General features: G+C 42.0%; 1 protein-coding gene across 1 annotated transcript; it reads left to right on the top strand.

Moving 5' to 3' along the window:
* Positions 1-12,055: 12,055 nt before the first annotated feature.
* Positions 12,056-20,919, top strand: ccdc141 (coiled-coil domain containing 141). The gene is made up of 3 exons (XM_078262435.1): positions 12,056-12,352; positions 13,889-15,901; positions 20,736-20,919. Exons 1-3 carry the CDS (start codon positions 12,090-12,092, stop codon positions 20,917-20,919), a joined length of 2,460 nt encoding a protein of 819 aa, XP_078118561.1. The 5' UTR covers positions 12,056-12,089.
* The last annotated feature ends 2,055 nt before the right edge of the window (positions 20,920-22,974 follow it).

Genomic DNA, 22,974 nt, shown 5'->3' with positions numbered 1-22,974 from the left:
TGACAAAAAACATTGAAAAAATGTGACAAAAAACATTGAAAAAAGTGACAAAAACATTGAAAAATGTGACAAAAAACATTGACAAAATTACAAAAACAATGAAAAATGTGATAAAAATATTGAAAAAAGTGACAAACATTGAAAAAAGTGACGAAAACATTGAAAAAAGTGACAAACATTGAAAAAAGTGACAAACATTGAAAAAGTGTCTAACATTGAAAAAGTAAAAAACATTGAAAAAGTGATGAAAACATTGAAAAAGTGACGAAAAAGAGACGAAAACATTGACGAAAAAGTGACGAAAACATTGAAAAATGTGACAAAACGTTGAAAAAAGTGACAAAAACATTGAAAAAAGGTGACAAAAACATTGAAAAAAAGTGACAAAAACATTGAAAAATGTGACAAAAAACATTGAAAAAGTTACAAAAACATTGAAAAATGTGACAAAACATTGAAAAAAGGGACAAAAACATTGAAAAAAAGGTTACAAAAACATTGAAAAAAGTGACGAAAAACATGGAAAAAAGTGACAAAAAACATTGAAAAAAGTGACAAAAACATTGAAAAAAGTGACGAAAACATTGAAAAAAGTGACGAAAACATTGAAAAAGTGACAAACATTGAAAAAAGTGACAAAACGTAAAAAGGGACGAAAACATAAAAGTGAAGAAAACAATGAAAAAAGTGACAAAAACATTGAAAAATGTGACAAAACATTGAAAAAAGTGGACAAAAACATTGAAAAAAGTGACAAAAACATTGAAAAAAAGTGACAAAAACATTGAAAAATTTGAAAAAAACATTGAAAAAATGTGACAAAAAACATTGACAAAATTACAAAAACATTGAAAAAATGTGATAAAAATATTGAAAAAAGTGACAAACATTGAAAAAAGTGACGAAAAACATTGAAAAAGTGACAAACATTGAAAAAAAGTGACAAACATTGAAAAAGTTATAAAAACATTGAAAAAAAGTGACAAACATTTAAAAAGTTATAAAAAACATTGAAAAAAAGTGACAAACATTGAAAAAAGTGACAAACATTGAAAAAAGGGACAAAAACATTGAAAAAAAGTGACGAAAACATTGAAAAAGTGACGAAAACATTGAAAAAGTGACAAACATTGAAAAAAGTGAAGAAACGTAAAAAGGGACGAAAACATAAAAGTGACGAAAACAATGAAAAAAGTGACAAAAACATTGAAAAATGTGACGAAAACATTGAAAAAAAGTGACAAAGACATGGAAAAAAAAGTGACAAAAACATTGAAAAATGTGACAAAAAACATTGAAAAAAAAGGGGACAAAACGTAAAAAGGGACGAAAAACATAAAAGTGAAGAAAACAATGAAAAAAAGTGACAAAAACATTGAAAAAATGTGACAAAAACATTGAAAAAAAGTGACGAAAAACATTGAAAAAAAGTGACAAAAAACATTGAAAAAAAGTGACAAAAAACATTGAAAAAATGTGAAAAAAACATTGAAAAAAGTGACAAACATTGAAAAAAGTGACAAACATTGAAAAAGTTATAAAAACATTGAAAAAAGTGACAAACATTGAAAAAGTGACGAAAACATTGAAAAAAGTGAAATAAAACATTGAAAAAGTGACGCAAACATTGAAAAAGTGACAAACATTGAAAAAAGTGACGTAAACATTGAAAAAAGGTGACAAAAACATTGAAAAAAGTGACGAAAACATGGAAAAAAGTGACAACAACATTGAAAAAAGTGAAAAAAACATTGAAAAAGATACAAAAACATTGAAAAAAGTGACAAAAACATTGAAAAAAGGTGACAAACATTGAAAAAAGTGACGAAAACATTGAAAAAGATACAAAAACATTGAAAAATGTGACAAACATTGAAAAAAGTGACAAACTTTGAAAAAAGTGACCAACATTGAAAAAGTGACGAAAACATTGAAAAAGTGACAAACATTGAAAAAAGTGACAAAACGTAAAAAGGGACAAAAACATAAAAGTGAAGAAAACAATGAAAAAAGTGACAAAAACATTGAAAAATGTGACAAAACATTGAAAAAAGGGACAAAAACATTGAAAAAAAGTGACAAAAACATTGAAAAAAGGGACAAAAACATTGAAAAAGTTACAAAAACATTGAAAAATGTGACAAAACATTGAAAAAAGGGACAAAAACATTGAAAAAAAGTGACAAACATTGAAAAAAGTGACGAAAAACATTGAAAAAAGTGACAAAAACATTGAAAAAAAAGTGACAAACATTGAAAAAAGTTATAAAAACATTGAAAAAAAGTGACAAACATTTGAAAAAAGTGATAAAAACATTGAAAAAAGTGTCGTAAAAACATTAACAAAGTGACAAAAACATTGAAAAAAGTGACGAAAACATTGAAAAAAGTGACAACAACATTGAAAAAAGTGACGAAAACATTGAAAAAGTGACAAACATTGAAAAAAGTGAAGAAACGTAAAAAGGGACGAAAAACATAAAAGTGAAGAAAACAATGAAAAAAGGGACGAAAACATTGAAAAATGTGACGAAAACATTGAAAAAAGGGACAAAAACATTGAAAAAAAGTGACAAAGACATGGAAAAAAAGTGACAAAAACATTGAAAAAATGTGACAAAACATTGAAAAAAAGGGACAAAAACGTGAAAAAAGGGACGAAAAACATAAAAAGTGAAGAAAACATTGAAAAAAGTGACAAAGACATTGAAAAAAAGTGACAAAAACATTGAAAAAAGTGACGAAAACATTGAAAAAAGGTGACGAAAACATTGAAAAAAGTGACGAAAACATGGAAAAAAGTGACAAAGACATTGAAAAAAGTGACAAAAACATTGAAAAATTACAAAAACATTGAAAAAAGTGACGAAAACATTGAAAAATGTGATAAAAATATTGAAAAAAGTGACAAACATGGAAAAAGATACAAAAACATTGAAAAAAGTGACAAAAACATTGAAAAATGTGACAAAAAACATTGAAAAAATTACAATAACATTGAAAAATGTGATAAAAATATTGAAAAAAGTGACAAACATTGAAAAAAGTGACAAAAACATTGAAAAAGTTATAAAAACATTGAAAAAAGTGACAAACATTGAAAAAGTTATAAAAACATTGAAAAAAGTGACAAACATTGAAAAAGTGACGAAAACATTGAAAAAGTGACAACCATTGAAAAATGTGACAAACATTGAAAAAGTTATAAAAACATTGAAAAAAGTGACAAACATTGAAAAAAGTGACAAAACGTAAAAAGGGACGAAAACATAAAAGTGAAGAAAACAATGAAAAAAGTGACAAAAACATTGAAAAATGTGACAAAACGTTGAAAAAAGGGACAAAAACATTGAAAAATGTGACAAAAAACATTGATATGTGACAAAAAACATTGAAAAAGGGACAAAAACATTGAAAAATGTGACAAAAAACATTGAAAAACTTACAATAACATTGAAAAAAGTGACAAACATTGAAAAAAGTGACAAAAACATTGAAAAAAGTGACAAACATTGAAAAAAGTGACAAAAACATTGAAAAAGTGACAAACATAGAAAAAGTGACAAACATTGAAAAAAGTGACAAAAACAATGAAAAAACTGACGAAAACATTGAAAAAGTGACAAAACGTAAAAAGGGACGAAAACATAAAAGTGAAGAAAACATAGAAAAATGTGACAAAAACATTGAAAAATGTGACAAAACATTGAAAAAAGTGAAGAAAACATTGAAAAAAGTGAAGAAAACATTGAAAAAAGTGACAAAAACATTGACAAAACATTGAAAAAAGTGAAGAAAACATTGAAAAAAGTGTCAAAAACATTGAAAAATGTGACAAAACATTGAAAAATGTGAAAAAAAACATTGAAAAAAGTGACAAAAACATTGAAAAAGTTATAAAAACATTTAAAAAAAAATGACAAAAACTTTGAAATAAGTGACAAAAAACATTGAAAAAAGTGTCAAAAACATTAAAAAAGTGACAAAAACATAAAAAAAGTATAGAAAACATTGAAAAAAAAGACCAAAACATTGAAACACGTGACAAAAAACATTGAAAAAGTGACAAAAACATTGAAAAAAGTGACATAAACATTGAAAATAGTGACGAAAACGTCAAATGTTAAAAAGAAAGTGTTGATTTTGACCCAGAAGGTCGTCCAGAAGACAACACAAGGGTTAAATGTGAACATGTAGTAGGTAGAGACAGGTACGACAAAACAATTCAACACACGCACACTCAGTTGTTGTTAAAATGTTTTAAATCTTTCAGCTTCGTGACTCCTTTAAGGAGCTGAAGAAGCGCTTCAGCAACCTGCGGATTAACTACCTGAAGAGAAACGACCGGCGAGGGAACACGAAGGCCGTCAGGAATCACCTGCAGCAGGTGGAGCTCAACGACGAGAAGCTGCAGGTAAAGGCCGTTTTACAGTCGCCGCATCCAAGCTTACGCGTGCCAATGTGACGTCAAAATGCCGTAGATCTCACTGGCGCGCCAGGATTTTGAGTGCGCGAGCAGAGGTCGTGCATCACTTTATTTATTTTTTTAAGCATCGCTCGACAAAGCGGAAACAGGAAGCATGGACAAGCTTGAGGGCAACCGGATGCCAGGACGCAATATTTTTTTTCCCACTATGGCCACGCCAAGACCCGCCCTTCAATAGCTACTATTGGCCAGGCGTCCATGCTTACGCAAGGTAACGTAACCTGATTTGTTCAGGTCCTATCTCTTGACCAATTGGCTATCCTAACCTTAACCACTCAAGGTCAAATGCCTAACCCCAACCAATCGGCCACGAATCCCACTATGGCCACACTATGGCCACGCCAAGTGGGTCCTGGCGTGGCCATAGTGTGGTCATAGTGGGATTCGTAATTTTGCTGCCAGGACTCTGAGTGACTGCAAGTCTCTCTTGTAAACTAACTGGGTTAAGATGAGCTCTTTTATGGTGAATGAAAGGCTTGATCCCACCAAGTAACTCATCCAATCAAATTGAAGCATTGACGGCAATGCTGCTGCCAGTTCTGCCTTTGTTTACCTTTTTCAGTCGGTAGCCTTTCCTCATTAGCGCCACCTCTGTTCAGGAGAAGACTGCAACTAGTGTCACGACCACCACGCGCAAGTATAAACAGTTACGGCGCTCCCGTGACATCACATTTGCGTGCGCCAGGTTGGGAACAGCCAGTGTCCTTAATGTTTATGTCCTGATCCCAGACTGTGTGATTGTAATGACATGCAGGTAATAAATAACAAGAAGGACTCACATTGAGCTCCCTGTGGTCCTGCAGGCACTGAGGAAACGTCTGCAGGGAGTGACGGCCCGGCTGGGGTCAGAGGTCAGAGATGGGGGCGCGGTCAGGGAGGCGGAGGACGCCATCAACCAGCTGCAGAGGCAGATGGGAGAGTTCGAGCGAAGTGTCGGCGAACACCAGAAAACTGTGGAGATGACCTGCAGACTGCAGCAAGCCATGGAGGAGGTGATATATATACGTATATATATATATATATACGTATATATATATATATACGTATATTTATATATGTCAAACGATTAAAATATTTAATCGCGATTAATCGCATTAATGTCATAGTTAACTTGCAATTAATCGCAATTAATGGCACATTTTTATCTATTCTAAATGTCCCTTGATTTCTTTTTGTGCCATTATTTTTTCTCATTTTAATGCTCGTATCAACATAGAAAAGTGGAACGAATCGCTTTGTGCTTTTGTCGCCTGGCTTTGACAAGGGGGCCATCAGCTGTGTGCTTGGCCATCAGCTGTGTGCTTGGCCATCAGGTGTGTGCTTGGCCATCAGCTGTGTGCTTGGCTATCAGCTGTGTGCCTGGCCATCAGCTGTGTGCTTGGCCATCAGCTGTGTGCTTGGCTATCAGCTGTGTGCCTGGCCATCAGCTGTGTGCTTGGCCATCAAGTGGTATTTCAGACTGGACGTGCTGCGATGATAGCTCAGTTCACAACGACTAAACACACAGATCACTTGTCTTGTCTTGTCAATGGAACCATTTGTCAACTTTTTAAAAGTAAACTTTCCATTCAGAATCTTATCGGCATCCATTTCGGCGTCTCGCGCTCGCCATCCACTCAAAACGTAACGTTAGCCTGCTAGCTACTCTTTGGCCGGCTCGCAAGCCCAAACAAGTGTGTGCGGCGTGCCTGTTGTTGTGTTTCCGGTCTAGCTAGATCCGGTGTGGTGTTGCAGTTTTTCTAAAGTTACTAGTTGTTGCAACAGCATGTGAAAAAAACTACAAAGTTTGCTAGGCAAAAAAGAACGTTAATCTCGCGATAAAAACATTGACGCCGTTAAAATGAGTTTGCATTAACGCCGTTAATAACGCATTTAACTGACAGCACTAATATATATACATATATATATATATATATATATATATATATATATATATATATATATATGTAGTGTATATATATACATATATATATATATATATATATATATATATATATATATATATATATATATATATATATATTTATATATATATATATATATATATATATATATATATATATATATATACACTACCGGTCAAAAGTTTGGGGTCACTTAGAAATGTCCATTCCATCCATTACAGACAGAATACCAGCTGAGATCAGTTGCATTGTGTTTTTAATCAGGGCAGCAGTTTTCAGATTACATTATGTGATTACATCATTGCAAAAGGGTTCTCCAATGTTTCCTCAGTTAGCCTTTAAAAATGATATCAGATTAGTAAACAGAATGTGCTTTTGGAGCATTGGATGAATGGTTGCTGATAATGGGCGATGTAGATATTGCATTAAAGATCAGCCACTTATTTCTACAACAGTCGAGAACCTGAGTTGAGAGGCATTGAGTTTGACCCTAATATGATCTGTGTTGTGTTTACGTGTTGTTTTGTGTTCACAGTATCAGTTCTGGTGCGAGGACGCCAGTGCGACCATCGCTCGCGTCGGGAAGTTTTCCTCTGAGTGTCGCAGCACAGAAGCCGTCTCCGTTCTACACCGGCAGTTTGAGAAGTTCGTCTGGCCGACGGTTCCTCAGCAGGAGGAGAGGATCAGTCAGATCACCGAGCTGGCTGTCAGGCTGCACGGTGAGCACCGTAGTATACAGTAGAGTATTGAACTTAAGTCCAAATGTTGAGGTACTTGTACTTTACTTGAGTCTTTTCTTTTCATGCCACTTTCTACTTCTACTCTGCTACATTTCAGAAGAAAGCAACGCGTGAGCTGCAAGACGGGTAGTAAATTGCGAAAGCGAATTTTCCATTTACATTCATTGAGTTATATGCCAAAACGCATATACCTTGATTATAGCGCCATGTAATGGCCGATTTTTGCCAAATTTGGTACATAGCCCCTGAGTGGCATGGCAAACATGGATCCTAAGTTTAGTGTTGAAGGCATTTACTGTGGCCGAGATTTGGTAAAGTTTGTGTTGGTTGCTAGCTACAAATATTTGTTCGTTCGTAATTTGCAAATTTTTTACCCAAGCAAAATTCTTTGGGTTCCCTAAAGTGTGGGAACATAGGGCTGTGGGACCATTGGGCTGTGGGAACATTGGGCTGTGGGAACATAGGGCTGTGGGAACATAGGGCTGTGGGACCATTGGGCTGTGGGAACATTGGGCTGTGGGAACATAGGGCTGTGGGAACATAGGGCTGTGGGAACATTGGGCTGTGGGGAAAATTGGGCTGTGGGACCATAGGGCTGTGGGACCATTGGGCTGTGGAGACATTGGGCTGTGGGAACATAGGGCTGTGAGAACATAGGGCTGTGAGAACATAGGGCTGTGGGAATATAGGGCTGTGGGACCATTGGGCTGTGGGAAGATAGGGCTGTGGGAGCATAGGGCTGTGGGACCATTGGGCTGTGGAGACATTGGGCTGTGGAACCATTGGGCTGTGGGGACATTGGGCTGTGGGACCATTGGGTTGACCCCCCCTGGAAGCTGTGTCATCTGGACGAGTGGTCTGGGATTTTAAAACTTGTTTGACGTAACTGTTAAAAAAAGTTCCTCCATAGTTCTAGCAGATGCACATCCATTAATCAAGCTGTGCCAGACTGTGTTTAAAGCAGGTATTGGATGAGCACAATCATGAACATTTTCAGATTCTAAAATATAATTCTGCATGAGTTTAATCCCAATAACATTAGACATAAATACTGATAATTACACACAAACTGTGTGTGTTTCAGGGGTGGAGGAGGGACAGCGGTACATGGAGAAGACGGTCAGTAAACACTCGGAGATGGTGGCGTCCATCAGAGAGCTGAGCAATGAACTGATGGAGCTGGAGGCCAAACTAAAGGTAACTGGATGACTTCAGATTACTCTGGAGAGATGTGTTGTCACTTTGACTTTGAGAGACATTTTCCGTTGATCAGTGTTATAAAGAAACATTGAGGGCCCTATCTTGCATCCGGCGCAGAGTGCCGCAAAGCCTGACGCAAGTGTCTTTGCTAGTTTAAGACCGTCCAGCGCCCACGTCGTTTAAACAGCAAATGCACCTGCGCCCATCTGTGGCCCATGGGTGTGCTGGTCTTACAGGGAGGTGTGTTCAGGGGCGTGCTGGTCTTACAGGGAGGTGTGTTCAGGTGCATTATGGGCGTGCTGGTCTTACAGGGAGGTGTGTTCAGGTGCATTCTGGGCGTGCTGGTCTTACAGGGAGGTGTGTTCAGGTGCATTCTGGGCGTGCTGGTCTTACAGGGAGGTGTGTTCAGGTGCATTATGGGCGTGCTGGTCTTACAGGGAGGTGTGTTCAGGGGCGTGCTGGTCTTACAGGGAGGTGTGTTCAGGTGCATTCTGGGCGTGCTGGTCTTACAGGGAGGTGTGTTAGAAAATACGTTTCAGTCTTAGACCTTCATCAGGTCTAAGACTGAAACGTTGTATTTTCTAAATAGATTATTGCTTGCGTAATGGTCAGTATGCAGGACTTTTTCTAAGCTTCACACACAGTTACTGAAAGATGGAGCAGGATTTTATTCTAATAGTTTGGGGATCTGTAGTCACACTGAGGATACATATTTATGTTGAAAAGACATGAAGAGAAAGAGCATTTTGCATAATATGTGACCCTTAACGAGTGTTTAAATGTACGCCAATATATCACAGCTGGAAAGCCTCAAACCGCAGCAGGACGCCGGACAGGAAGAGAAGAAGGAAGAGAAGAAGGAAGAGAAGAAGGAAGAGAAGAAGGAAGAGAAAGAGAAGTTGAAGGAAAACGAGGAGCAGACAGATAACCGCAGCTCACAGGAAGCGGCTGACATGGTAAAAGTAATGTCAACCGTTTATTAAACATATAATGAGAAGAATTTACACTTTTTGAAGAACTGACCTGAATAAAAAACATATGTAAGCTGTACACAGTGTGTGTGTGTGTGTGTGTGTGTGTGTGTGTGTGTGTGAGTGAGTGTGAGTGAGTGTGTGTGTGAGTGAGTGTGAGTGAGTGTGTGTGTGAGTGTGTGTGTGTGTGTGTGTGTGTGTGTGTGTGTGCGTGCGTGTGTGTGTGTCTGTGTGTGTGTGTGTGTGTGTGTGTGTGTGTGTGTGTGTGTGTGTGTGCGCGTGTCTCTGTGTGTGTGTGTGTGTGTGTGTGTGTCTCTGTGTGTGTGTGTGTGTGTGTGTGTGTGTGTGTCTCTCTCTGTGTGTGTGTGTGTGTGTGTGTGTGTGTGTGTGTGTGTGTGTGTGTGTGTGTGTGTGTGTGTGAAAAACATATATAAGCTGTATTTTAATGATATTTTCAGGCTGCAATGAAATATTTCTTAACATATTGAATCATCTGAATCTGTTCCGTGCGTCCAGAACGAGCTGAAAGAGACAGGCCACACCCCAGAGCTGACAGCCGAGCATGATGGGAAGGAGGTTCCTGTGAAGAGGCAGACTGCAGCCAATAGGAAGCCTCCATTACAGAAGAGCCGCAGCCAGGACACGGAGAGCAGGTATACACTGAATGGAGCATGGCGCTACATGAAAAAGTCAGAGGATTACAAAAGCTTTTACAATTCATCGTGAAGGGACCATGAATGTCTGAAACACATTTCATCTAGTGATGCACCGAATCCAGGATTCAGCCTATCAGCCAATCCAGATTTTTGGGGTTCAGCCTGAATCCTGAACCCCCTGGTTGAGGTTCTGCTGAGTCCTCGTCCCGTCCTCAGTCCATGAACACAGTCAACACATTAATGAAGTAAACAGTGACTGTCCTTCCTTTGCTGTACCTGAAGTTGCTGCATTCTGGCTGCTGTCTGTAGATTCCTTCATGCTCAGCTCGTATTCTTCCAGATGTTTCATACCAGATGTTGTAACAGCGGTGATGTTGTGTATTGTTTAGGGTCCTCGCCACCACCAGACTAATCAGCATTGCAGATTGAACATGTAGCTGGACTTGAATGGCCTTCTTTTGACTGAAAGTACTGCCAAACAACCCTTTTTCTGCTCACCAGTTCCATTTCCACTTCCTCTCAGCCTGCTGCATTGAAGCTCCACCTACGTAAACACCTTCCTGTAATCAACGGCGCCGTCATCACGGCGACCAGCGTAGCGCGCAGAGTGCAAGCGTAGGGTTCAGCAGAAACCCAATCCCGTCAAAAAGCCCAATATTCAGCCGAATCCTGGATTCGGGGCATCCCTGGTGCATTTAACTCAAGAACTGCGATTAAATGAGAAAGCAGACTTGGATATTTTTGATATCTTGCAGAAAGAAAGAATATCAACGAAAAAAATGTTTTCTGAATGTCAGCTGGGTTTTGTGCTAAACTGCAGAAGTTTGGTTACAAAAAAGGAACTGCTGTGTTTGAATAATAACAAAATAGAAACAAAAGCAGTAATTTTTTGTACTTTGCATCACATAATGTGTGTGTGATTTGGAAAGATTGTATGAAACACTGAACTGTATATATAACGTTCATCGTGCCCTCTCTCCTTCAGACAACAGATGCACAGCCAGAGGTTCACCTCCTCCTACTGCTCCCCCCACTCCCTCAGCATCTCCTGCTCCCCAGTGGAGGCCAACCGAAGGGTCCACGCCATACACAGCCAATTACAGTCTGCCACCACTGAGCCTCAGGCCACGCCCCCTCCCTCTGTGATTGGCCCATCGTTCTCGGACATCCAGAGGGAGTTTCAGAGAAAGGTGATGCAAGTGGTCCCCGCTTCCCGTGGCTCAAACATGACACCGCTTCAGGTTAACCATTTAATAGTTCACTTCACATGTGGCGTCCCCCAGGGGTCAAGTTTGGATCCTCTTCTATTCTCCATTTACACGCTGCTTCCAGGCCACATAATAACCATCGTGTTGTCCTCCTGTCGTCCTGCAACTTTGGGTTTTTCTGGGTCGAAATTTCAACGTTTTGTTGTTCTTTTTCTACACTTTTCTCGACATTTTTGTGGATTTTATTAAATTTTTTTGTCACTTTTTTTTATTTTTTGTCACTTTTTAAAGAAATAAAATTAATTATGTTTTTGTTAATTTTTCCTATTTTTTTATTTCAGTTTTTTCAAATTTTTTGGTCACCTTTGGCGATGTTTTTTTTGTCCATTTTTTAACACGTTTCATGTTGCTTTTTCCGATGTATTTCATTTTTTTCCAATTTTTTTTGGTCACTTTTTTTAAACACGCTTTTGTCACCTTTGGCGATGCTTTTTTTGTCACTTTTTCCGATTTTCTTGTAGCTTTTTTCAACATTTGTCACTGTTTTCAGCGTTCTTTTGTCATAGTTCTGATACAGAAAGTTTTTGTAAACGGCTCAAATTTGACCCGATGACAACAGGAGGGTTAAAAAAGTGCTTTAAGTTTCATAAAAGTTTCACAAAAATGTATTCAAAGCTGTATCGCGGTTCTCGTACATAAGTTACGTAACATACTTATTTGAACCCAAACCATGACCTTCTCCTAAACCTAACCAAGTACGTCTGTTGCCTAAACTAAAGTGTTTCCATGGTGCCTGCGCGTTCAGAGGGTCGTGGTCATTTCATGTATTTCATGTGACATCTACCACTCCAATGTTTGATCCTTTTTACCCAGGATGCATCAGCAGGAGGCCTGTTGGAGGCAGAGCTCCAGCAGCATGAAGTGATGACAGAGGATTCTCTCTCCAATGACGAATACGATTGTGCGTCACCTGACGACATTTCCCTTCCGCCGCTGGCCGAGACACCGGAGTCCTACTTGGTCCAATCAGATGTTGAGGAGGGCTTCTGTTTCAGTTCCCACAGCATCCACGTCAACCAGTATAGCCAACAGTCCGAGCATAGTGGTTCTGGTGCAGCCCGTCAACAGAGAGAGTCCAGTCTGACCGAAAGTTGTCCAACTCCTCCAACCAATTACAGCAGCACCAGGTGTGTATTAGGACACATCTCAGAAACAAAACAAGATTCATTTGTATGATTCTGGGCACATTTCAGTCAGTACTCAAGTATTAAGGTTCAATATCCGGCCGTACTAAAGGATAATCTAATCAAGTTCAAGTTTATTTATTTGTCACATGCATAGTCATACACTTACAACAAGCAGTGAAATGAATTCCTGACTCCACTCCAACTGTGCTGTCACAGAACTTATAGCATAATATGTTAAGTTATAAAATAAAAGTTAAGTTTAAAACATGAATAAATAAAAAGCTAGAGATAAAAGATATACCACCCAGACTACCTCTACTCATAAATATAATAAATCCCGTACTACTAAGGTGCTCACTGAAGTAGATCCAGGGCTTAAAGTGCTTTGTGCAGTTCATGAGGGAGGTGCATGTCATGTTTTGATTCAGGAGCCTGACAGCTTGTGGATAAAAACTCCTCTTGAGTCTTTCTGTATTAGCCATGATGATCCTGATGCTTAATGCAGGGCTGCAACTAATGATTATTTTAATCATAGGGGGGATTTACAGGAGGGATGGGGGGGTAACAACTCCACCCAATAATCAAAACTGGCCAGGGCAACCCCCCCCAACCCAAAAACAAACCTATTATAATTTCCTTTACTTAAATAAAGACATTTGCACCATAACTTGATGCAGAAAAGGCACAACTTGTTGCAGACAAATTCACCTGAATGCAGAAAATTAAATGTTTGACGCTCAAAATTTGTTCAAAAGTGGAGATTTCAACCCCACCACCAATGTTGAACCCAAAGTACCGCCCCCTTGAATTCTTATTGTCGATTAATCTGGGGATTATTTTCTGGATGAATGGATGAGTTGTTTGTCATAAAATGGTAAAAAAATGTGCAATAGTGTTTCCCAAAGCCCAAGATGACGTCCACAAATGTCTTGTTTTGTCCACAACTCAAAGATATTCAGTTTACTGTCACAGAGGAGAGAAGAAACTAGAACATGTTCACATTTATCCCTCGTGTTGTCTTCCCGTCAACCTGCAGCTTTGTGTTTTTCTGGGTCGAAATTTCAACATTTTCTTGTTCTTTTTCTACACTTTTCTCAATGTTTTTGTCAGGTTTTTTTCCATTATTTTTTGTCACTTTTTGGCGTTTTTTTTTAATGATGTTTTTGTCAATTTTATAACAACTTTTTGTCAAAAAAATGTTTTGTCGATTTTTTTAATGCGTTTTGGATAGCTTTTTCCAACATGTTTTCCATGTTCTTTTGGGTGTTTGGTGTTTTAAGCCCCCAACGTTGCCTTCCAGGCAGCGAGGCAATGGTTATCTTTACGGTTAAGGTTCGGGTTAGCTGCCTGGAAGGCGACGTTGGGGGCTTAAAACACCATCAAGCGTTCTTTTGTCGTAGTTCTGATATCAAAAGTTTTGTAAATGGGTCAAATTTGACCCGAAGACAACAGGAGGGAGAAGAAGCCAGAATCATAGATTATTTTCATAAAAGTGGCAGTTTCTTGGTTTGAGTTTGTTCCTGTTGTGTCTTACAGGTTCAGATCAGAGTCCAGTTCATTTGTCCAGAGTCCACTGACAGTTCCTCCTCCAGTCCTGCTCACCAGCACTCTGTCCAGCATCCTGATAATCGGAAAGACCAGCACAGCCAACATCTCCCAAAGAGCTGACCTCTCCTGGGGCGGCCCATCTGAATCCAACCAAGTCCACAAAAGGAACACTCCAGACAATTGTGTCCCTGATAAGAGGAGTCTTTCACCGACTGATACCTTATTAAAAGAACACAAAAGTCAAAACAACCATCATCAGAGGAGTACCACGGGTAAGATCACCAAAAATGTTGCATCCAAAGGTGACACCATGCCACAGACTGATCCCATTCCCATGGTTGCAGAGCTCAATCCCAGAACCACCTCTCAACTCTCCCAGTCCAATGGCTCAGACCATGATCTCCACAATGACAAGACCCCTCCACAAGACCCTAGATTCCTCAAATGCAGCAATGCTTCCATTTGTCAAAACATCAGTTTCCAACAGTCCTCCTCTGGCTCTGAGAGAGACCTCCATTGGGACACAAACTCATCCCAAACTAAGAAGGAAACATCCCTAGTCTCCAAACCTCAGAGGGGCGGTCTCACCAACACCAGCACAATTACCCAGCAGATAATTGACTTCCAATCCTGCCCTTCAGACATTCGTCACACCTTGACACAGGCAAGCAGCAGCCTCAGTTCCCAGAGTGAGACCTTGGCAAAGATCGATCCGGTCCAACAGGCTGGAGGCTTAGCTCAGAGCCCCAGCCTCAAAGACAGGATCCAAGACACTGGGCTCCTCAAATCTTGTGCAACTTACCTCCAAACTACCACAGCCCTCCCTCAAGTAGGCAATCTTTCCCAGCCCTATCCAGCTTCTAGGAGAGGTCTTAATCAGGATGTACCTTTCTCTCAAACCAGCACAGAAACATCCTCAGTCTCCATCAACCAAAGCAGCAACCTGACCACTACTGTCAAACAAACTTTGACACAGGCAAGCAGCAGCCTCAGTTCGCCCCAAGACAGTCTGTTATCCCAGAGTGAGACCTTGTCACAGATCGATCCGTTCGCACAGGCCAAAGGGTGTGCTCAGAGCCCCGGCCTCAAAAACAAGACCAGTGGCACTGGGGACCTCAAATCCTGTTCAACTTGCCTCCAAACAGCCACAACCCTCCCTCAAGATGGACATCTTTCACAGTCTAACCAAGGTTCCAGGAGAGGCCTTGATCAGGATGTACCTTCTTTTCAAACCAGCAAAGTTACATCCTCGTTCTCCATCCCCCAAAGCAGCAGCCCAACCACAGCCACTACTGTCAAACAAAGCAAGTACTGCCAGTCCTCCCCTCCAGATTCTCATCACACCTTGGCACAGGCTGGCAATTCACCCCAAGAAAGTTGGTTATCCCAGAGCGAGTCCTTGCCAAAGATCAATCTTGTCGCCCAGGACAGAGGGTTTGCTCAGAGCCCCGGTCTCAAAGACAGTATCAGGGACACTTGGCCCCTTCCTCCAGAGCCAAACGACATCAGCAACATCAGTACATCTAGCAGTACCATTACCAGCAGTAATAGCTGCAAGCAGAACCACCAGACAGTCTACTCCCTCCACGAGTCCTTGATCTCCACCTGTACCCAGCAGTGTGTGCATGATCCTGCCAAGCCCACTCCTCCTCCTCATCCCAAAACACAGACCCAAGCTTTGGCTCAGCAGGCTAATCCGCATGTCACCGCCTTTTCCTCTCCATACCATCTACTAACTCCAGACCAAGACCCAAACATTTGTCAGCCCATGGCCATCCGTGAGGAGATCAGACTTACTCCTCAGATCCAAGGGCCTCCCCTTCCTGCTCCTCCTCCTGCTCCTCTTCCCCAGGCCCAGGCAGAGTCTGTTCCCCAGGGAAAAGCCTCTAAACTTGGCCCTCCCTGCTTCACCAGGCCCCTGTCTAGAGCTACCGTCATGGAGGGCTCTCCAGTGACGCTAGAGGTGGAGGTGACAGGACACCCAGAGCCCACGCTCACCTGGTGGGTAGCATATAACCAGCTACACAATAACACACAAGCTTTGTGAGATTATTAACTACACAGCTCAGCTTAAGGCTCCCTTCACACCTGCTTTAACATGGGCTTGATGTTGGGTTCTTACACATCTTTTTTTGCCTTAAACAGTCTTTGTAACCAGTTTTTCAAACAGAATTAGCTAGTAGGTACTAACTAATGGTAGCTTACTTGCCAAGGGCCATTAGTATTCCAGTACAAAGTTGTTTTACTTAATTGTTTTTCGGCTCCAAATCTCTCGCTGTGTGTCAAACTAGCTAATTCAAAATGTTAGAAATACCCCAAATTCATCAGTCTCTGACTGACACTTGTATCCAACCCGTTCTCACTCCAAACTCGTAAAATACGGACGTTTGGGCAGTGGCTGTCAGCGTCAGCATAGGACGAAAAAAGTGCCATTCAGCGTGTGTGTAGAACGAACTGGGGAGCGACCACGGCAGCGAGTAGTATGAAAGGCCGAAAATCCACGTAGGGAGGTTGGTTGGGGTGGTGGATGGGTCAAACACAGGACTTTCACCCAGGAGACCAGGGATTGTGTCCCACGTGTCACGTTTCCTAAACCCAACCGTACCGTTGTTATTTTCCTAAACCCAACCGTCACCTGTCCCGTTCTCATCCCGCGTGCCATGGAAACGTAAGCCCACCCACAACCCTTTATTTAAAGTGCCCATATTATGAAAAAAATCACTTTTTCTGGGATTTGGGGAGTTATTTTGTGTCTCTGGTGCTTCCACACGCATACACACTTTGAAAAAAACATCCATGTTGTTCTGACTGAGATACGGTTCCTGAATGTGTCCTGTCTTCAGTCTCTGGGTCAGCTGGTCAACATCTGCACGGCTTTCTACGTCACTAGCTGAGACGAGGGGGCTAGGGGGCTAACCGTTAGCAGCTAGCTAGCATGCTAGCATGCTAGCTCGATCTCAATGGCAAAACACTGCTACAACACACACAAATTCACTAATCTACAAAATAAATTGTATAGAACTACTTCCATATCCCTGTTCTGCAGGTATTACACACAAAGGTGGAAGTGCGTCCTCGTTTAGAAGTCTCCCAGCTAATCCTGCCTTGTACTACTGAAGTTGGAGAAACAGCTAGCTAGCTCATGTAGTCCTTACCTAGCTACTGAGCATGTAGTCCTTACCTAGCTACTGAGCATGTAGTCCTTACCTAGCTACTGAGCATGTGCGACTGCCAACAAAGATGTTCCAGCAGTGAGAGGTCTCACTCTGTAGCTAAAACAGAGACCTGAACACAGGGTGAAAAGAGGAGCTGCAGCAATGTGCAGTACAACAACAATATGGTGTTTTTTGATAATTAAACCATGCAAACCTATTCTGGTACAACCTCTAAATACTATTATGAACCTGAAAATGAGCAGAATATGAGCTCTTTAACCTAACTGCGTCAAACGTTACGCCAAAAGTCCCGACCAAGCGCGTTTAGACCTGACGCTAAAGGAGACTTTTGGCACCTGACCAAGCGTCAGTATTTTACGCGATGGGAGTGAGAATCTGTTGACGAGATCACTTATGTCAAGACGTCACCATTAGTTATAAATGTAAACGTGGTTTGGAGATGAAGTGACAATTTAATGTACAGCCCTGTCCCCCATAAAATTACATTCCTATACAACGAAACTGCATTTAATTGTTCAGCAACCGCTGCACGTTGGGAAACGGTCGTTGTTTTAAACGTGGTCAACGATGTGAATTGAAACAAAAGTACTTGGTAAGGTTAGGGTTAAAATAAGTATTTTTGTTACGTAACGTAAGTTCCGTTCGTGACGTAGGTTAAAGGTGCTGTAAGTATGATTGGGAAGATCCAGGACTTTGAAATTTGAACACTGACAACTTCTCAGTCCCTCCCCCCTTTCTGATAAAGCCCCAAACGGTCTCCTAAGCCCCTCCCCCCACAAGGGAGAATGAATGCGTGTGCATGAACAGTGATTGACACGCAGTTAGACACCCCCCCTGGCCCTGATTGGTGCATCTGAACAGTTAGACACCCCCCCGCCCTCCCCCCCGGCCCTGATTGGTGCATCTGAACAGTTCGACACCCCCCCCTGGCCCTGATTGGTGCATCTGAACAGTTAGACACCCCCTCTGGCCCTGATTGGTGCATCTGAACAGTTAGACACCCCCCCTGTCCCTGATTGGTGCATCTGAACAGTTAGACACCCCCTCTGGCCCTGCTTGGTGCATCTGAACAGTTAGACACCCCCCTGGCCCTGATTGGTGCATCTGAACAGTTCGACACCCCCCTGGCCCTGATTGGTGCATCTGAACAGTTAGACACCCCCTCTGGCCCTGATTGGTGCATCTGAACAGTTCGACACCCCCCCCTGGCCCTGATTGGTGCATCTGAACAGTTAGACACCCCCTCTGGCCCTGATTGGTGCATCTGAACAGTTAGACACCCCCCCTGGCCCTGATTGGTGCATCTGAACAGGGAACTGTGGATTTTTGCTAATCTCACTCCAGGCTGTAGGTGGAGCCAGAGGAGCCAGATATTTTTTTAAAGGACCTGCTTCATGTAGTTCTACTGGAACGTAGGGTCAGTTTCAGCAAATATGACAGCATTGGAAAAGTTCATTTTCAATTTTGAGACGGTAGGACAACACATTCATGGTGGGGAAGACAGCCTGAGGGTTAATCCAAACCACAATCTTTTTCCTAAACGTCGTTTTGGTGTCTGAACTTAACTGTCGTTGCTGCATGACGCTCACTTTTCGTGTTGTAAATCAACTAGCAACGGCAGACAGCTCACGGTGCTCTGAAGCTCTCAGTCACCTTCTGTCGGCTAAATGTAACTGTAAACACCGCTAAACTTTACTGTCAGGTGACCGTAATTTCGTAGGATATCATACATATTGGTGTGCATACGTTATTTTTTTACGACATCATACGAACCCGTTCATCACAATGCATTGCGCTCGTGGACTTTGATTTGAAACATATTTGTGATACGTGAAAAACAAAAGTAATCTGGGACAAAATACATTTTCCTGGTCTTACAGGGAGGTGTGTTCAGGTGCATTCTGGGCGTGCTGGTCTTACAGGGAGGTGTGTTCAGGTGCATTCTGGGCGTGCTGGTCTTACAGGGAGGTGTGTTCAGGTGCATTCTGGGCGTGCTGGTCTTACAGGGAGGTGTGTTCAGGTGCATTCTGGGCGTGCTGGTCTTACAGGGAGGTGTGTTCAGGTGCATTCTGGGCGTGCTGGTCTTACAGGGAGGTGTGTTCAGGTGCATTCTGGGCGTGCTGGTCTTACAGGGAGGTGTGTTCAGGTGCATTCTGGGCCTGCTGGTCTTACAGGGAGGTGTGTTCAGGTGCATTCTGGGAGTATTGCTATCTTGAGGCAGTGGGAAGTGATGGCACCATTGACCAACAAAAACCTGGTCTAAAGTCAATAACGCAGCATTTCATTGTTATTTTAACAGCGCATTAGTAAAATGCTCCTAGGCTCGTGCACAGCACGTGCACACTATGCTTGTTACACACACAGGGCGCACACACACAGCACACACACACACACACACACACACACACACACACACACACACACACACACAGCAGCACACACACATGCAGAAGATTACACATACAAATATTACGGTGCAGATCCTCCATCATAACAGCAATGCTCCAAGGTCCAAACGCGCCTGGCTTTTAAAGGGAATGGGAGATGATCTCTGATTGGTTGATTGCATGTTACGCCCAAAACACACCTCTGATTAATGAAGACACTAAGGTCAACCCTTTAGAACCATGACCCCGGCACACGGACCCTTTTTACTGCCGTCAAACTAGCAGAAGTGGATTTTGGACACGCCCTAAACACACCCGCACCAGGCGCTTCACGCCGTGACCTCACATCGTTAAAATAGGGCCCTAAAGTGTATGAGAACGTCATTTTTAGGAGACAGGTCTGTAATATGTGTGTTAATGATATATATAACAGGTTGATAATAATCATTATTCGAAGTCACTGCGTTGTTTGCATAGTTTAATAATGAATAAGTGATAAGTATGTAACAGTTTGTTCTGTGATTCCTTTCATAGTTTGTATGCAGTGAAACACTGAACTACGTGGCTGCACGACAAGTCCAACTAAAGGTGGAATCATTTATAATAACCATATTAATCTTTGATTTGGCTGTCTGGGGACGCAGGTAGAAGCCCAGTTCAGACCACAGATCAGCGGCGAGACGAAACGGACGGTGCATTCAATGTAGTTGCAAGTTTCAACCCAACGTGTTGGAGTCACGGGTCTGAACTGGGCTTCAGGGATCCAATCACAGGACTCATGCATATTTATTGGCTGCACACACACACACACACACACACACACACACACACACACACACACACACACACACACACACACACACACACACACACACACACACACACACACACACACACACACACACACACACACACACACACACACACACACACTCACACACACACACACACACACACACACACACACACACACACACACACACATACTCATATACACACACACACACACACACACACACACACACACACACACACACACACACACACACACACACACACACACACACACACACACACACACACACACACACACACACACACACACACACACACACACACACACACACACACACACACACACACACACACACACACACACACTCAAAGAGACACACATTTCTTTTGTATATCTATTGCATCAGAGCTGTTGTCAGGGGTCCGTCATCATGTGGCTGTGTGCTGTCTGACTTCCTGTAATCATGGTCGCTTCAGGTGTGAAGATGGCGAGGTGTCGGCCACGGGCCCCAGCCGAGCGCTGCTTCCCTGCGAGGACGGGAAACGCTTCCTGTTTATCCCAGAGGCTGGCGACCAGCGTGACAGCGGCCGTGATAAGTGGTTGACCTGGTTTGGGACACTGTGCGTTCTGCTGTGGCTGCTCTACCTGATTCTACTCTGATTACTCTTTTCCACTGTGGAGATATACTGGCTCTATACACGCTAAAAGTCCTGATTATTTACATGGAGTCTGGTGGAGATATGCTGGCTCTATACACACTAAAAGTCCTGATTATTTACATGGAGTCTGGTGGAGATATGCTGGCTCTATACATGCTAAAAGTCCTGATTATTTACATGGAGTCTGGTGGAGATATGCTGGCTCTATACACGCTAAAAGTCCTGATTATTTACATGGAGTCTGGTGGAGATATGCTGGCTCTATACACACTAAAAGTCCTGATTATTTACATGGAGTCTGGTGGAGTTTGGTGATGGTGATTTCGGGGCTGTTTCATGTTAAACTAAAAGGATCTTCCTCTTTACTCATCACCAATCCAGGTTGAAAAATACTGAAGATGCCCTTTATATTTCATGTCATGACTTTTAAATATCACACAGACACACACACACACACACACACACACACACACATCTCTACTTACTGAGTGTAACGGTTGAATAAAGTCATATTAAATGTGTTTGTGTTGTGTATCATTTTCGCCTTAATGTCTCTGTATAATCCACATTAATTCTTAATTGAAATGGAGTCTGGTAATTAGAGGGTTCGAACCCCGAGCAGCCGCTAAGGACTCAGCCTATACGTGGGGCGCACGCTCTTACAAAAAAGATCATTTTATTTCTGGGGCATTTCCACCTTAAATAATTAGGACAGCCTAGATATAACAAGACTGTATGGCTGCAGCCTGGAGCTTCCTGTGTCCCCGAGCTTCTACTTTTCAAAGTAAAAGCTTGCGTCGACTATCATGCTAATGAATGAAATACTATATAATATATTTGGTGTTTTTTTTAACTAAACAGTAACGGCAATCATACAAATGAATAAAATACTTAAAAATATATGTCTGTCTATAAAATAAATACAAACATAAACAAAAAGATTCATTCTATGGCTGCACCCTGGAGCCTCCCGTCTCATGCCCTCTCGCCTCCCGTCTCATGTCCTCTCGCCTCCCGTCTCATGTCCTCTCGCCTCTCGTCTCATGTCCTCTCGCCTCCCGTTTCATGACCTCCCGTCTCATGCCCTATCGTCTCATGTCCTCTCGCCTCCCGTTTCATGACCTCCCGTCTCATGCCATCCCGTCTCATGCCCTGTCACCTCCCGTCTCATGCCGTCTCGCCTCCCGTCTCATGCCCTCCCATCTCATGCCCTCTCGCCTCCCATCTCATGCCCTCTCGCCTCCCGTCTCATGCCCTCTCGCCTCCCGTCTCATGACCTCCCGTCTCATGCCCTCTCACCTCCCGTCTCATGCCCTCTCGCCTCCCGTCTCATGCCCTCCCGTCTCATGCTCTCTCGCCTCCCGTCTCATGCACTCCCGTCTCATGCCCTGTCGCCTCCCGTCTCATGCTCTCTCGCCTCCCATCTCATGCTCTCCCGTCTCATGCCCTCTCGCCTCCCGTCTCATGCCCTCCCATCTCATGCCCTCTCGCCTCCCGTCTCATGCACTCCCGTCTCATGCCCTCTCGCCTCCCGTCTCATGCTCTCTCGCCTCCCATCTCATGCTCTCCCGTCTCATGCCCTCTCGCCTCCCGTCTCATGCATCTCACCTTGCTGATATTGTATTTGCAGCAATGTCCCAGTGAAGTGTGGAACCAATATAGACTATAAAAATAAAAAGGAGTCTTAGAAAGAGTGTAACAAGTTTATTTTCGTATTCTTGAGTGTGCAGATCCTCGTTATCCATCCTCAGGAAATCCAGTCAGTGTATGTTTCGGTCATTCGATTTTCATTTCATTAACAGACCTTCATTAACCTTTTTCTTTCATATTCTGTTGCATTTTCAAGGCAGTAGCACGTTCTCTTAATACATCCATGAGTAGCACCGGTGGAGCCGACCAGTTCTGCTTTAAACCAGGCTGCAGTTGAGGGAAACTATAGCCTAACTTCCTGAGCGACTGATCATCCGTTTTTTGCACCTCTTTACATAAATATACATAAATATGGCTATGAAATACATCATGAAATACATAAATGAGGCATACATATATGTATTAG

Source organism: Sander vitreus, chromosome 11 (genome assembly GCF_031162955.1).
Source record: "Sander vitreus isolate 19-12246 chromosome 11, sanVit1, whole genome shotgun sequence".
Lineage (NCBI taxonomy): Eukaryota > Metazoa > Chordata > Actinopteri > Perciformes > Percidae > Sander > Sander vitreus.
Note: the sequence above shows the minus strand (reverse complement) of the source record. Positions and strands in the feature narration are given on the sequence as shown.